General features: G+C 39.6%; 1 protein-coding gene across 1 annotated transcript in view; it reads right to left on the minus strand.

The window, feature by feature from the left end:
- The window catches only part of SNAP91 (synaptosomal-associated protein, 91kDa), a 70,967-nt gene that overhangs the window by 30,124 nt on the left and 23,950 nt on the right, over positions 1-16,893 (minus strand). The window contains exons 5-13 of the mRNA XM_009887470.1: positions 15,721-15,814; positions 14,305-14,416; positions 12,800-12,906; positions 11,404-11,445; positions 7,683-7,753; positions 7,246-7,251; positions 6,261-6,288; positions 4,131-4,240; positions 2,858-2,958 (exon numbers count right to left, since the gene is read on the minus strand). Of these exons, the coding sequence (XP_009885772.1) occupies positions 2,858-2,958; positions 4,131-4,240; positions 6,261-6,288; positions 7,246-7,251; positions 7,683-7,753; positions 11,404-11,445; positions 12,800-12,906; positions 14,305-14,416; positions 15,721-15,814 (671 nt within the window). The remainder of the gene's footprint in view (positions 1-2,857; positions 2,959-4,130; positions 4,241-6,260; positions 6,289-7,245; positions 7,252-7,682; positions 7,754-11,403; positions 11,446-12,799; positions 12,907-14,304; positions 14,417-15,720; positions 15,815-16,893) is intronic.

Below are 16,893 nucleotides of genomic sequence, written 5' to 3' on the forward strand. Positions count from 1 at the left end.
CAGTATGCTGCAGGCAACTTATCACCCTACCTTGATCCTCTCCTGTTAGCACAGAAGTGCAGATTTTCACAAGTTACAGTTCATTTGCTAGATAACTTATGTTGCATACCTGGTATATTTCCAAATACAACAAAATATACAGTGTATGTGTACCACTAAATATACAGCATATTATACCAAATATACAGTATATGCCAGAATACACAGAATCTACACTGCCACAGGATCATTTGTTGGTAACGTATTCCTGAGGTTTCTGTGACATTTGAAGTGCCAGTTTGATGCTGCATTTTGAAGTATTCGATACTCACACGTTCCTAGCTATTCTGAACTGCAGCACTTCTTCCAGCTTCCTCCCCTTACTGTTTCTTTCTCATGAGTTCCCACACTAACTTGCTGTGGGCCACCAGAGTTTTGCAGATGAGGAGGAAGCTCAAGTAGCAGGGAGGCACTGTTACACATCCTCCCAAAAGTCCTGGGTGGAAGGAAGGTCATCTTGTCCAGCTTCTTGCTCAGAACAACATTACGGCCAACATCAGATCAGGGCAGTCATGGCTTCGTCCAGTCAGGTCTTGAAAAATCTCCAGGAATATAGAGTCCACTAGCTCAGCTTGGAGGATCTGCTCCAGTACTGCCCCACCCTCCAAGAGAAATAATTTTTCCCTCATGTCCAATCAACCCCTGAAGCTGCAATCTGTTATTACCCTTCACTATAATCAACTATCATTTCCAAGAAAATTTTGGCTCTGCATTGTAAATCCCCTTCAAGTAGTTGTAGGCCACTATTAAGAGTCCCCTTTAAGCCTCCTCTTTGCCAGATGACAGAGCCCCAGCTCCCTCCATCTCTCTCCTCCAAGATGTGCTCTAGATCCATGGAGTCCTGGTAGCCCTCTGCCTTAAACAGGAGAGCCCAGAACCGCAAGCAGTATTCCTGATGTGGTCCCACCTGCACTAATTAGAAGGCTCTATAGTACCTATGAGACCACACAATTTATAATGACTACAGGCTTCATCCTGCAGATACAGTTTAAATAAGTAAATAAACAAAACCAACCCATAACACAGGCTCAAAGATTTTCTCATCACCAGATGAAACATTAATGGAAACTTCAGTATTTTCACAATAAAGGCATTCCAGCTCTCAAGTTATGCGTGTCTGACATGGTGTTTGACAATTATTTAAAATAGTTGAAAAAAGAAAAAAAGAAAGGGGGGAAAAAAAACCCCAAACAACCAAAGGACAAGATTCCAGAGCAGTAACAGCTCATCATACCTGGACTCCTGCCAGCAGTAAAGCAGACAACCTTGAAGTTACCAAGTTACCAAAATGCTATTCTGAAAGGTAAGACTGAAGTATACACGATGAAGTTAGCTATAATCCTGGCCACAGGAAAAAAGTTAGCCATCCTTTTCCATTGTGGAATACAAGAATTAGGTGCATTACTAGTCAATTTTAAAGTTTTCAGTAATTCAGAAGAATAAAATCACCTAAGTTCCAAACAACAGGTGCTTTGTCCAATAGTGCAAAGCAAAAAACCAAATAAATCAGCTTTCAATTGCAATGCAAACCAATATTTTACAATATTAATGGCTATTTACTCTGCATAAATGAGTTACTGTTAAGAAAACTTAGCTGAGAACCTTGAGCTCTTTCAAACATCTCAAAAGCTTGTGTTCCACTACTTGGCAATGACAGAGCAAGACAAATAGAACGCAATCAAAAATGGCACAGTAATTAGTCCCAGGCACCCTAGCATAGATGACTCTTTGGTCTTGCCTTCTGGGTAAGATTACATTTCAGTTAACAAAACTGACACTTCTGGAAAAAAAAAAATCAATTCAACAGATTAAATAAGAATATTCAAAAAATGGTCTACGTGACAGCCATAGCTATCCTCTCATAATGAAGTGGCTGAGATACAATGTCATCTTTAACAAACTAAAGCTAAGAACAGAAATAGGGAATGCAGAAGCTGCTAGTACCCAGCATTAGCATTCATAGCAGAGTCAGCATGAATTAGTGTGGCATTCCTGCCCTGAGAGGGCTGATGAGTTCATTAAGCTGCCACACAAGTGAAGATCTCTTAAGATTACACCACAGTGGGTTTACAATTGTGTAAGATAAATCACATTTAGTGGCCTAATTCCTTGTCTTCACAGGACAGGAATGAACATTGCCTACATTTATTGCGGTCCTCTTTGGATCACCAGCTGCTAGTGCTGCCTGGAACAGCAGGCTCAGTTCACCACAGAGCTCAGATTTCAGAGAGCTGGTTAGGTATTCCTATCCGTTAGCCCTCTACTTCTGTTTTCATATTATTATTCTAAGCAGACAAGGAAGATTTTAATAAAATATGTTAAGGGTTGTCAGAGGTAATCACACTTGCAGCAGAACTAATTTGCCACCATTGGCTTGAGATGCATTTTTGTTTTTAAAAGATGCTTTCGATCCTCCTCCTACCGATCTGCGGGCTTTGATTTATGACCAGAAGAGTTGATTTCTGCCCTCACCTTGCCAATAAGCCCACCAGCAGTTCCAGCTCTTCCTTTTTAAAGCGCCTACCCTACCTGTTCACCTTCAGCCATCCCCTTCCTGCTTACTTTTAGTCACATAATCCTGGCTCCCCCCAGCTTTGCAGTCAGGCCCTTCTAAGCAGCTTATATACTATTATGCATATCCCTGGAAAAAGGAGTAGCCTTGGGCTGCGAAGGGATGCCTGACCGTCAGGTCAGTAGAAGCCTGGGAGTGAGCTGGGAACATCCTGTGCTAGCAGAGGAAGAAAGAGCCAGGTTTCAGTTCAGCCAGGCAAGAAGACGGAGACTGCAAGAAGAGATGCTGACAGTGAGGTTTCTCTACCTCCCCATGAAGTGGCTCCAGCAGGGGCTGCTGGAGCCGCCTGCCCAGCACCGGCAAAATCTGGCTGAAGATCCAGAAGATCGCTGGATGGTTTGGAAGAGCTGCCAAGGAGAGGAAGAGAGAAATTAAATACTGGAGGAATTTTTCCATTTTAATCGGGTCAAAAACTAAATCACAACTGGATTGTAGGAATTACCCTTAGTTTGGATGACTGATGTAACCACTGAGAGAGATGTTTTTTCCAGGCCTTAGGATTAAAGCAGTGGCCATAAACACCTCTGCTGTAGTTAAGTGCCAAAAATACATTACACCCCAGGATGAGACCTTAACTTACTTCAATTACTTGATAATGACATCATAACAGATCTATGAGACTTTACAATCCTAAAAAACCCAAACAAATAAAACAAAGCAAACAAAACCACTGAAAGCCAAAATCCCAGGAGGTCCCTAAGAACAGAGCAAATAACTGCTGCAACTGAAGACAGCTCCATTCTATTTCAATATTTCATTGTGCCATGTCAGAACGCAAGAAACCTGCATTTCCAGGCAATAAATTGGCATTAGGTAGAAGAAAGTCGGTAAAACTTCTATGGCTTAAGCCAGCCAGATATTTGCTTAGGAAACAAGGTCTTGCTCATTTGGAACGTTTAAATAATAAACAGTAAAGGCTCTTTCAGTGAAGTACTTCATCTGACTTTTAACTGAAGTTAGTCACAACTTCAGACTTTTGGTTCAAGCTTAGAGCTTTTACATGTCTAGAATTCTTTCATCTCTGCTTATTACAATGAGCAACAGTGGTTTGTTCTGTTTTTTCACTTGAAAGCAAGGTTCAGCTTTTCTCATTGGTCAGATTTTTATTTTTTATTTTAATCTCCAAAAGTTCATTATTTTTGTGCTTGATTAACTAACTTGATTAACTAAGCAAGAAAAAAGAATCTTAATTCAGCAGTTTTAGAAACAGAGTACTGAAGGTCAGCAAAGACTACTTTAGATTTGCACATTACTTTCGTCAATTCAATTAAAAGTTTATGTTGGAAATGGTACAACACCACTACTACACTAAAAGCATCAGAGTAGCCACAATTTTTTTTTTTTTTCATTTGGTTAGAGCTCATTTGTGGTCAATACTGGTAGAATAACGTAGCCAATTCAATACTTATGTACACTATCTGTAAAGTAAGCAAAATCTTGCAGGCAATCCTCCTGTTACAAGTGTCACTTTGGCATCTACATCGGGCTCAATAACTCCAATATGTTTTTTTTAACTTACCTGACTGGAGCAGCTGTAGATGAAGTTGCAAAAAGATCAACTGGAGGAGATGTATCAATAGTTTTTGCTGGAGTAGAACTAGGAGATGTAACAGTTGTGGCTGGAGAAGACTGGAGAAATATTTTAAATATAGGTTCACTATACCAGCATTTCTCCACAAACAACTCATGCACAGATTCACATATTTTAAAAATCCAGTTTTGACATCAGGTCTTCTTATTGTGAGCTGTTCTCCCCTTTGAGAAAACTTAAGGAGGATCAGGCTAAGTTTTTAGAGGGTGGTAGAGCTGAGAAACTCCAAGGTGACTCCACCCAGCAATGCCTGGCTCAAGAGGACATGTCTATTGTAGATGCTCGGAATGCGTGCAGACACCAGCAGCCACCCTCATATCAGCTTTAGTCCCTTGGGTTGAAGACTCACCCAACATCCAGGCAACTACCTCAGACATGTGATCCAGAGTTGCCTTGCTTGCCTTTTAAAATCCTAATTAGGGTAACTAACAGTTCCCATGTGTCCAAGGATTCTCAGCAAGTTCCAAGAAAATAGTTTGCTGCCCAGCAAACTCCCTCCTCTCACTTTTAAGACCACCCTAGAAATGGGAGGAACAAAGAATTTTTGTGGGTTTGTTTCTATATCTGTCAGACGCTTCATTTTGTCCACGGAATGAACTACCTGTTAGTCCACAACAGCGTCATAGTACCCTAATTGTAGAAATGGTGGGAGAAGGGAAATGGTTATAAACTACGTTAAGAGTGTGTACATATAATTTCAGGCTGAAGAGAGTTTAAAAGCAACCGCCAGGGCTAACTGTTAGGTCCTTGGGCAAGACATAAAAGACAGCTCAGCATATGATTTTGCTTCATTAGCTCCTCCAATTCTGGATAAGGGTATCTTAACTATGGCAAGGGCAGACACTCAGGAGAGTATATTGCAACTCTTCCATGCAGCTGAAGACTCAAGATAGGTTGAAAAGTGCCAATTTAATTCTAAAAGATACTAGGAGCTTTGTTACAGCATCTCACACACTAGAGAGATCCTTTCCCTAATGAGCAAAACCAAGTCCTATGTTTAGCACTGTCTGCCATTCTGACCACTTCCAAGAAAGAAAAATAATGGCAAATTTGCAGCAGCTTTCCTCTGAGTTCTGCTACTGCCATCCCATCATCACAACTCTACGGATATGAGCCTTCTGGCCTCTCCTCAAGCCTTTACTAAGGTTTGAGACTAGAGTGATCCAAATTCTTCGTGTAAATCAGGGAAGAGGGAATTACTTAAAGTTGTAAGAACACTTTTCTGAGCCATCACATAGTTCTCGCCAACTACTACAGTATTGGACAAGAGAGTTTTTTTATTTGTTTGGTTTTTTAAAAACAGGTTTTTAGAAAGAAATTTAAGAGCTTTCAGTAGAATCAACTACTGAACTGTCTCCCCCAGATTCAGCAATTTTCAGAGTTTTTCCTGCACAACACCCATTATCAGTCACTGAACTATTGCACCTGGCAATGCCTCAGAGATACCAGGAACTACTATTACTAACACCATAACGCTGATTAGTTTATCTGACACTCAAACCAAGATGCTTTTACTGGCAACTCTTGCTTTAGATTAAGGTGAGCAGGCTCACTAATAAAGGTCAATTCTGAAACTAGGTATATTGGATGAAAGTTTTCTTCCTGGCTTTTCACATGAACGTGGTTTTAAAAGAGTCAGAACCTCCTCCTAAAAAGCTGCAAACAGAGTGAAGGATTTGGAGGAGAAACAGTACAAAATAAGTTTCTCACTGACTTGAGGATTAAGGGGAGGGGTGAAAAAAAAAAAAAGAGCAGTTGAGATGAAGATATGTGTATCTTCTATGCTTTCACAAAGCTTGGCCATCAAATCCTAGCAAAGCAGCTTAGCATCTGCACTGGTATAAAGCACCACAGCCCTTCAGATCAGTGAAGTGCTTTTATGGGGCCATTATTTACAAGGCCATTAGAAGATGCAATTTTGTCCATTAGGTAGGGCCTAGGTGGCAAAGTCTAAAAAGCAGATTAGGAGGTGGAAATTTATCTCTTTATGCCCTTAAGATGTTCTAAAGCGCATCACCTGAACAATAATTAACCAGTACAGTAATTGGCAGTATTTACCTTACTCAGAGGAGAAGGAGCCCCAGATCTAGAAAAAAAAGGGGGGTTTCAGATAAGTACACTTTTGGAAACTATGTTTCTGGTCATCAAAACTCCTGCAAAAAGACGAAAAGCTAAGCACAACCGCTTTCTGAAGATCTCTACAATTGCACGACCTCCCCATTTCTCAAACATCCATGTGCCACTTTAGACAAGGAATGTAAATTTTTACTTCAAATCTTAAATGAATCCTTTAAGCTAATTGGTGTCACACGATTATTCTGCCTTTTAAATCAGCTCTACTTAATGGGGGACAGGCACAGATGCATGCAAATGTCTTCCTTTTGGGCCTACAGGAGCCAGTAGGAAAGAGTTACTGGGGCAAGATGTCACCGTCTTATAAAATCATGCAACAGCAGCAGAACAAGAACAATATGGAAGCAGTTATCCAACGTAAGTCTTCTGAGGATGTGACAGCAAATTTTCAAAGCCTACTGTTCTTTAAAAGACAGCAAGAGTTACTTTAAAATAATGATATTTTAAAGTATGGAAAGAGTTAGTTAGAAGGTCCAAGCTGAAAGTTCTTCCACATGCAAGAAAAATCACACTACCACTGGCCGACAGAGCCTTAATCCTAAATTAAAATGTACATCACTGCATTTGTTTACTTTCACTATTATGAGGTATGAAAATACTGCTACATATTATCAGAGCTGCTTTAATGTAAGAGATGAAAGGAGGAGTTGAAGTTAAAACTGCACCGGTATTGAACTAACATCCAACCTACAGGTTACTCAAATTGGATAATTCCTAGGAGCCATACAATTGATTGTAAGATCTGGAGCTATGACAGAAATTACCAAAAATAAAATAACTTAAACATACACAAAAGCAAGCAACAGTTTCAACACAATTTAAAGACGTTATCTATTTCTAAGTGTTCAAGCCACCTTAAAAAAAAAAAAAAACATTTGCATGCAAATAATATGTAAACATATGTACTTACCCTTCGCTAAATTGCAAGGAAAGCAACAGTAAAAGAGAAAACACAGGTTTAGCTTAATCCTTCCTAGACTTAGCCATCACAAGTATCTAGTAAGAAGATGCAAAGCCATTAGAAAACAAATAGATTTTAATGACAAAAGCCTTAGCAGCAGGGATAACCAGTTCCTTCTAGGAGTTTTCAATAGTTAATTTTACTTCATTTTAGAAGGTGTCTAGCTGTTTGGTGTGTCATTTCCCTCCACCCCTCAGTAAGAAAGGAAAAAAAAAAAAAAAAGTTGCAATTAAGATGACTTTGTAAGGGAAAGGAAAAGCCTAGCCTTACCACAGCTTATTTTCCAGCTAAGAGCAAAAGGAGGTTGGGGGAGGCAAACCTAAATACCAGCTAGTCTCACATTGTTACTATTACACCTTGATACATGGTACAAAATATATACCTACTTGTTGCCAGGTTTTTTTCCTTCCAGCGAGTTTAGATGTTGCTCAAGGGTCTCCATGAGACTGCTAGGAGCCTTGAAAGCAAAATAAAAAAGATACACTTCTAAAACACATTGCATTGACTTAACGATACTCTGAAATCCAGCACCATCTTCCCTGAAGTCCACCATGTGCATGCTCATGCTGTTATTTTATTTACACCACTGTGAAAATAGTGGATTTCCATGCTAGAAGCATTCAGGCAAAGACAGCTTTTGAAAGATAACACCGTGTCCAAATTTGCAGAGAGAAAAAATTTACCTCTACTAAACAGCACCCGAAGCCCAAATCCAGGGTGTGCTGCTCATCATGCTTTGAGTCAGTGTTAAACATTGACAACAGCACAGGCACCCACAGGGTTAATTTTAAGAGTAATAGGTTCAAGGTCATCCTTTCAGTTTTACTTTTAGTCAAACCTCCAACACCTCTTTCAGGACCAGAGGGTTAGACAGTATTTGCAGTCTAAACAAAACAAACTAAAAGCCATTTCTAATGCTCCCAAAAGCAGCTACCTTTGGGCCAACGTTCCCAACAACGTTATAGCTGCTTCTTCTCAAAATAGTAGCCAGGCACAGGTTACTGAACCCAGCAGCTAACTCAAAATTCGGAAAGATTGCTATTTTAGACATCTACAAAAACTAAGCTTTTTCAATCCTCCCTGACCTTAGGCTTTATTTTAAGCAGCTTTTTTGTGGTCAGGCAACACCCCCAGGCATGCACTTGCTGTTACAATGGTAGATAGGAAGAGTCATAAACGCAAACGACAGTGTGCTTAGCTACTCCAGTATAAAAACAAAGTCCAGATAAGGAGACTCTTATACGATCAACAAGCAAGGAGGAAACCCTTGAGAGATAGAGTAGCATTTAACAGTCAAGTATTCCATCAGGGTTACCGGTTCATCAATGGTACAGTCTTTAAACGGGGAATTCTCTTTATCAGTCTCTTTCAGATCAACCACAATTCCTGACAGCAATACCTACGGTGTTTTTCATAAATAATGTCTTTAATTTCAGGGTATACATATGCATCAGAAAAGTCAGTTTGTGATGCTTGAAAACAGACCTTCCACTGCTCCCGTGTACAGTACGCTGAAAGCCAGCTGGCTGGCTAAATCAGGTGTTTCAGGATGCTTAGTACCTGGCTAGTACCAACCCACAGCTAACTGTACTTCTAGTGTCTGCATATTAATTTTGGCATTAAAACTGAGCAGTAAGGTAACTTAACACATGCAAAAAATTTAAAATGCTCAAAAAAAATATCTTTAAATGATGGCTTGAATTTAAATATGTCCCACGTACATACACAATGCAGAAACATCTTAGCCATTGCTGCTTTTATATGCATATTTATTCATTTTCAACTAATTTGAGCCCAAGAATTTGGTTAAACACAAGTGACTTAGTTACAAGAATTCTCTAGCAGCAAGAAAAAGATGAGCAAAGGCTCTCATTTGCTAAAAAAAATTAAAAAATAAAAAAATTCAGACTTCTATGGATTCAAAAAGGCTATAGCATAAGATACAAGCTTTGCCTACTTAAACATGTAAGCAGAGAGCTATGTTTCAAAAAAAAAACCAAACCAACATTATTTCCTGTTATCAGTTAACTCTACACACTTCTAAGAGCTTTCCAATGCATTATTCACAGGCTTCTTAAAAGTCAACAAGGTAATATGAAACTCATCTATCAAACAGAATTCAGAGAGGAAGCTTCAGAAGATTTCTACCCAGATGCAACCGTCTGGAAATTAAGTATTGTCTGGTATCCAATTTGTCCAAACACTGAACATTGCTTAATTTCTTCTAGATACTGCTTCAGCATTGGACAAATCTATCAGTCAGCATCGTGGTGGAACCTTAGATATGGGATCCCCACTAGCTATTTGGGGCAAAACTGCCTTACTTTAAGAATTGCTAATAAATAAAAATGAGCCAAGCTCTTTAGCTGCCAAGATGCCCCCTCAACCTCCAAAACATCACAGCCAAGCTAGAAAGTCCAAAGATGACAGCTATCAACTTGTATTTCAGTACTGTGACCACTTTTATGGATTTAGAGAGTATGTATACACCTCAAGCGTCAACACACCCAACTTCTTGTTGAATACTACTGACTATTGCCATGGCTTGCTTTAGGAATTTGGATATACCATTGATATTATATACAATTGTATATTACTTATTAGCTGAAATTCAGTTTTATTATTCATCTTTTATTCCTTACTGAAATACCCTGCATAGGTCAGATACACAATCTACAGCATGTTGCAGATTAGCCTTAGCAAGTGAGCCCCCAAGCAGCCTTTGGGAGAATACAGCTGAGGGACTACTTGAGAAGACAACTGATGTGGTGAGGCACTTGGACTAGGCGATTGTTGTGGATCCCTTCCTTCCAAAGGAACTATTTTATTCTATTTTAAAGTGCTGGTTCATGAGGTGAAAGGAACCCCCAGGTAGCAGTAACTAAGGTGCCGCGGAGCAAGTGCAGCACTGCCTGATGATGCAGAACAGGATTTGTGCAGTCCCAGCAGGCAGCCTCTCCAGAAGGCTGACGCAACGCAAGCAGAAAAAAAAAAAAAAGCGCTACAGGAATTTATAAACCTTATTTCATTAATTGAGCTTAAGGTGAGCTCTTCTGGTTCAAGGACTTAGTTCACAACTGATGGGACCTTGTGAAAAAAAGAGCCCCTGAGGTACAGAGGTACTGTGTGAGGTGAACATACTATTTTAGCTACTTCAAAAGTGAGTTTGGTATTCCACACTTTCCTAGAAGTCTATGCTTTCCCCTGCTGAAAGAGTGGCCAGACTTCATAGCCCTGTAGCATCTGAAACCCATAAAGATTAAAACTCTCCACTGTCACATCACATCTCACTTTCAGAATTTTTCACTGGCTTTTTAACCAAGAGAACCACTATTCCGACGCTGATTTAAACCAGGCTTTCAAGAGACTTTCAAAACCTACACATTCACAGGCTATGAACACTTGGGATTTACAACTCTTAAGCAGTTTGGACTGCTCTTGTGTTGCAATTTTACTGGCATTGAAACTGCCACGAGTGAACTCTTCAGCATGGATCTCTTTCTCCGTGTAAATATCCTTTTCACATTAAACACAAAGCCAAGCACCCAGGCCAATTTGCAAGTGAGACTGAAAATGGACCAGCACAACAGAATTTAAGCAGCTACAGCATAAGTGAATTTTCACATTAGAAGTTTTGAAGCATACTGGCATAGAAGTTCAGCATTCACATCACAACTTCTGCATTTAAACTTGAAGTTCACTGTACCTAGGCCAAGACAACAGTGCTAGTGCTGCTCTGAATTTCATCTGTGGACCAAGACTGTGTCAGGGAGAGATTATGAAGCAAGTCACACTACAACCTCTACACAGTCTGCTGTCAAAAATGAACTTGAGCCACAAGCTGTAAAAATCTGTCCTTTATCAAGGACAGAGCAAAACTGTCTACCCTTCGACTATAGGTTGGAAGTCATCATGGAAGACATTGCTTTAGTTCTATTAGTCTTCAAAGATAGCTTTGGACCGTTCTTATTTGCAAGTTGGGAGGGCTTTAAAACGTTACATGGTATGACTTCCTACCAACACTTACATTCCTGGTGAGCTTCCTAGTTACAGAACTTCTAGTTATTACACAGATCAAAAAAAAAAAAAACTACAGGAGAAGCTTACCTGTGTAAGATCAGGGATATCGCCCTTGTCAATTCCAACTTGCTGTGTATGTAAAAAGAGATAAAATGTAAGCGTATAATTCCACTGCAGCAGGCACTAATTTTGATTAGAACTGTGGTATGCTCTTCAACCTATAATACACTTTATCTTTAGAAAAAGACTACAAAGTTAGCAAGTGCAGATGGCCATCTTTCCAGTAGCTACCTTCAACCACCTGCAGCACTTAATTTTAAAAAACAAATTAAGTATCTATTTAAAAAATAAGAGAAAACAAAAAAAAAAGAGGAGTTTGATTCCACCCAGGTAAAGTTCATACACCATACTGCAAGTCAGGCAGGGCTTTCTGGTCACACACTGTTGTGTCAAAGGACAGCATTAGTGAACTGCCGAACATATACTATCCAAATGTGGATTACCTGACTATCCTAATGAAGTTCTCTGAAATTCAGCCAGTGAGAAGACATCACTAAAAAAATATGCTAAAGCTTAAGTCACTTTGTTATTCTGCCCTTCTCTTGCAGCATTTCAAATACAGCAAGATGAGGTCTAAATTTGCGACCTTATAGTAGTTGTCCTGTTGCTTCACTCTTCAAAGTGCCTGCTGGTTTAGCTGTTGCAGAAGAACAAGCTCCGCTGCACCTCGTAACCCTGAAGTACAGTCACTATAATCCCTGTCCTGCAAAGCTGACCTATGGGTGTCTAAAGTACTTCACCCCCTCAAGTTTAACGCTCATATCAGACATTACATTCCACTCAGGAGTCTAGCAGGCTCCTTCATAAATAGTTGAGTAAATTAGCAAAGACACAAACATTTTATTCAGCTCATTACTGCTGTCCATTATAATGAAGCATGAAACATAGCAAATGTGCATCTTGTGCCAAGGAGCCAACTACCACAAATGAGAGCCCAGCAAGAGTTAATTAACCGTGTAATATTTGTATTATCCACATAAGAGGATGATAATAACAAGGATCAAAACCAGGAGAATCTCACATTCCAGTTAACTTGTAGTTGGCTGCAAAGACTTAAAAAGCAGACTAATAAAATTGTAACGCTTTTATTCCTAATTGCTCTAACTTCCTCTAATGTTCAACCCTGTCCTAGAAGCACACATTTATTACAGCCTGTCCAAGAAATACTGATGGGATTGAAGTCATGTAATCTGTAACGTTCTACCAGGAAAGTTGAGGCTGGCTGCACAGCAGAGACATATAAAAGTCCTAAGCAGCACTTTACTTCAAGAGCTGAACAAGCAGATCCAGGAACTTCTATACTGCCTCATATTTATACACAGTGAGTCAGATGCTTAACAAGTGCAATTAATATTTTATACTGGTGCTAAAAAATTCACAAAATACTTAAGTGCCAGACTCCAGAAGACTGGAAGTCACTTACCTCCGCAACTTTAAGAAACTCTGATACTCTGGTCATTCGAGTAAGAAATCGTTTGTAGATTTCAAGAGCATCTTTACATTGTCCCTTTTTCATTTCAAAAAATTTCTCTAGAGAAATAATTTGGCAAATTTCAGTTAAGATATCTTACATTAGGTCTGCATTCATCAGCAACTAGTTTTCAGGAAAATCATGTTTCAAGAATATTGCACACTATTAACATTTTTCTATTTAGACGCTAATCCAGTGGTGTTCCTAGTCCTTAGTAGAATTTAGAAGCTGGGCTTCCTGAGCTGCTAAAGAATTATATAAACTGGAAAACTGCACCCCAACCAGCCATAGCATTGTATGTGATTTAAATCAGGTTTTTAAAGATAAAAAGTCAGCTACCAAACTTAAAATTCAAAGTAATTAAGGTTACTTAAACATATACTAGTACGTCCTCTCCCATGTTGTCTTCACTCAAAAGAACTTTTTCCCCTTGAGTAGCCCTCTAAAGTTGGTCCATGTCCATTATCAATGTAACTGCAACATATTTCAACCTGAACTTACACTTTAAGTAGCAGTAGACAGCAAAATCCAGTTGTTATGGCCAACACAGTTGTATGTGCTCCATAAGGTCCCTGTGCCTATAGTTTCAGTCAAAACACCTGGGACTTTTATGAAACTACCAGAAAGCGTTGCAAAATGGATACAAAAAATTGTTTGAGCTTTACAGCTCAGGAACATCTTTTTTCCTGTGCAGTCTCTGTAACCTCTCTGTTTCTTCCTGTTCTAGTTGCGGCCAGTCTTAGGTCCCTCAGGCTGGCCAAGCAATCTCAGTTTTTATCTGTCTTTAGCTGAAGTGCTCACAAGTTTTAGTAGTTGAAGCTCATTGTCTACAGGGTCAGTTATGTTTTCTGCAGTTTACGTCAACTCCTGGTTTTAGACTTTAAAACAAAGCCTTTTGCAGGGACAGCTTAAGGTATGCTCTGCTGGTGATCACACCAAGCTGTCTGAGGTTCAGAACGTGCTCACAACCTCCTATAGACTTTGTAGGCTGACAGTAGGTTTTGGTGGGGATCCAGCTTTGGCAGTTGTTGTGGTTTGGGCTTTTGGACAGATGAGGAATGTTATTCAGGAGTATACGACTTCGTATCAGGCTACCACATAGCATATATAAAAGAAGAAACCGGGCATCTTAAAAATGCAATCAAAGAGCAAAAAGTTGCTTTGCTAACCTTGCAGGAAATATCATGCAAGCTCACACAGCACTGTACATTTATTTAAGCACACAGACGCTTGGTGTCTTTAAGCAGAAATCTATACAATTTTAAGGGCGTAAGACAATCCAGTCTCAGATGAAGACTAATGTAAGAGGTTATGGCTTAAAGTTTTCCCTCACACCAGAACAGCACAGTCAAGAAAAATGTAGTTTGAATGAAAGTTAAGTAAAAAGATTGAAGCAGATCTCAAACTCATTTTTCACTCGCTCGTGGTATATGAGATATAGACATCAGGTTACTTACCTAGTAAGTTAATAACCCCATCATTGTAGCAAGCAAAAAGTTTGATAAGATCTTTAAATAGAAGCATGAATGCAGCATTTATGACACCATTTGTCAGTTCATTTGGATGAACCTACAAATAAAATACCAGTTATTTACAACAGATGTATTGAATGCGATCAGAAGTTTTAGCTTGTGCCAGGTATCTGATGCTGTTATAGATAGAATCAAGCACTGAATACAAACTTTCACACAGAGAAACCAAACAAAGGTTTGTTAGCAGACCAAGGATTGCTTTCCTCACCACTCCAAAACAATCCACTACAGCAGAGGAGTATGCCCATCAACAGTAAACATCTTAGTCTTGACTGCTTCGCCTATCATGAAGAAGAGGAAGGCAGAGATGCTATTAACAAAGCTTTAATGAAACAGGATAAAAGATGTCAGTTCACAGCAGAGCTTAATAAAACCTCAGTAGTCTACTAGCTAATAAGGCTGGGTTAATGGTGTCAAGACCCTTCCAGTCCTTACATTAACTTGGGCAGAAAATAAGTGCTCATTTATGAAAAGATTTTATTAAAAATGCCTCCTCTTCTGAGACCACTATCACAATTCCTATGCCATTTAAGAACAAAAAACACATTAGCAAGACATGTACTTCTAAGGCTTTCCTCTGAAAGCTGAAGTTGGCTCTGCCTTCTGCCTGGGAGTGTGTCCTGCCCAGCAAGAACAGAACTAGTTGAGATGTCTCTGCTCACTGCAGGGGCATTGGACTAGATGACCTTTAAAGGTCCCTTCCAACCCAAACAATTCTATGATTCTAACTTCGAGACTGATTCCTTCAAAGACCTCTTTGCATTACACTGTACCTCCTAGAGCAACTGACTCCTGTTTTTACCCTTAAGGCAGATAAACAATCCCACCAACTTTCCTAACATATACTGTAGACACTTATTTCTATGAACAGTCTAGATTAAAGTTCAGCCAATTCAGTTTACAGCTGAAAACCAGATGAAGACTTTGAGGAAGCCAAACACTGTACAGTTGGTATTTTAATGCCTTTTTCCCTCCCCTCAATAATAAGTTGGTTGCCAAGAGACAGAAAAAAGATTCTTCAGTCTCCTTGTTTTGTCCATTTCTTCTCCTCACTGATGCAGAAGATAGATAAACTCCAAGCCAGCATTCCTCAATGCCCCATTTCCCATGCTGTTCCTCCACGCTTGCTACCAAAAAAAAGTGCAATCTGCACATTTCATACATATAGGAAAGGGCCATCCTTCACTGTACTACCTCAGTGGGACACCGAAAAGGGGATTTTTTGGCCCACACAATGGGATGGTGAGTAAAGCATCACCTACAAGGTGAAACGTGTTCGTTACAACACAGCATTTATAAGTCACTGCCCAGTGTTAATGCTGGGTCAGCTTCAATACATACGTCGAATTCAAGTAGTGCATCAATTTGTTCTTGTAATATTGGCATACTCTTCAGCAGCTTTTCAGGAGCCATTGTTCTCATTACACCATCAGCTCTGTAAGAGGGAATACAGGTTAGAAGCCATGGCATTTCCCCTCTCCCTTCCCCAAATTGATTTGTTGTCTAAATTTAAGCTTAAAGCAGCTATGATCCATTTCAAATGTTTGGAGCACTGTTTGATTCTCCTGCTTCTCACATCATCATGAAAGCTGGCGTGAAAAATACTTCATCCAACCACCCTCCCTGACAGCAGGTGAAGAAAGGTTTTGTGTTAGAGTGAGGATTCCAAGAGAGTGATCTCTTTATGGAAAGAGGACACTGAGAGTTTAAATAACTTGGCAAGAAATACTATCACAGACATACTTCAAGAACTGATAGTCTTTCCACATTAAATTTGTTACGAATAACTAATGATAACTCATTGCTAGGAGTACTTTTTAATGATGCGTCTGTGGTTACTGAAGACAAAAAACTCTATAGGTTGCTTTTTTTTCCCCCCATCAAGTGCCACAATATATGCATGCCAATCCAGTGACAAGTTAAATCGGGGCAATCTTTGCTCAGAGCTTTTTTCCTCAGTATTCCTGGGTACTAATTAATGCCATTACTCCTTCATAGCACTGCCACTGACTTTGACCTGCCTTATCAGTCCTGAACCGTTACTCCAAAAGAATCATGCAGAAGTTATGGACATGTAGCATTCCTTAATTGCCACCCATAGTCTTGTAGCAGTCTTCACACATGCCCATTTTTATCCCTGAATATCACAAACCTGCACAGCCACCATTATGTATTGCCCTGTTCTGGCCACTGACAGGTACAGCATCTCCTCTTGGGGAACACATACCACCATTTTTACTTATTTTACACTATACTCTGAGGCAGCACCTTGTTTCAAGCACGAGAAATAACACACATAGAAAGCCTTTCTAGGAACATACAGCAAGGCAGGCATAGAAGGATTCCCAGCAACCGAAGCTTATGTTTATTTAACATGAAGTGTTTGAAGGCAGTAGGTGACAAAGGGAACTTAAGATGCTAGCACTACAGCAGCCTGCTGGATCAAAGCCTGCCCAAAATATCAATCCAACTAGCTACTAGGCTTCATGTCAAAAACTTCTTCGTGATTCATAT

The sequence above is a fragment of the Charadrius vociferus genome, unplaced genomic scaffold, assembly GCF_000708025.1.
Source record: "Charadrius vociferus isolate BGI_N301 unplaced genomic scaffold, ASM70802v2 scaffold185, whole genome shotgun sequence".
NCBI classification, from domain to species: domain Eukaryota; kingdom Metazoa; phylum Chordata; class Aves; order Charadriiformes; family Charadriidae; genus Charadrius; species Charadrius vociferus.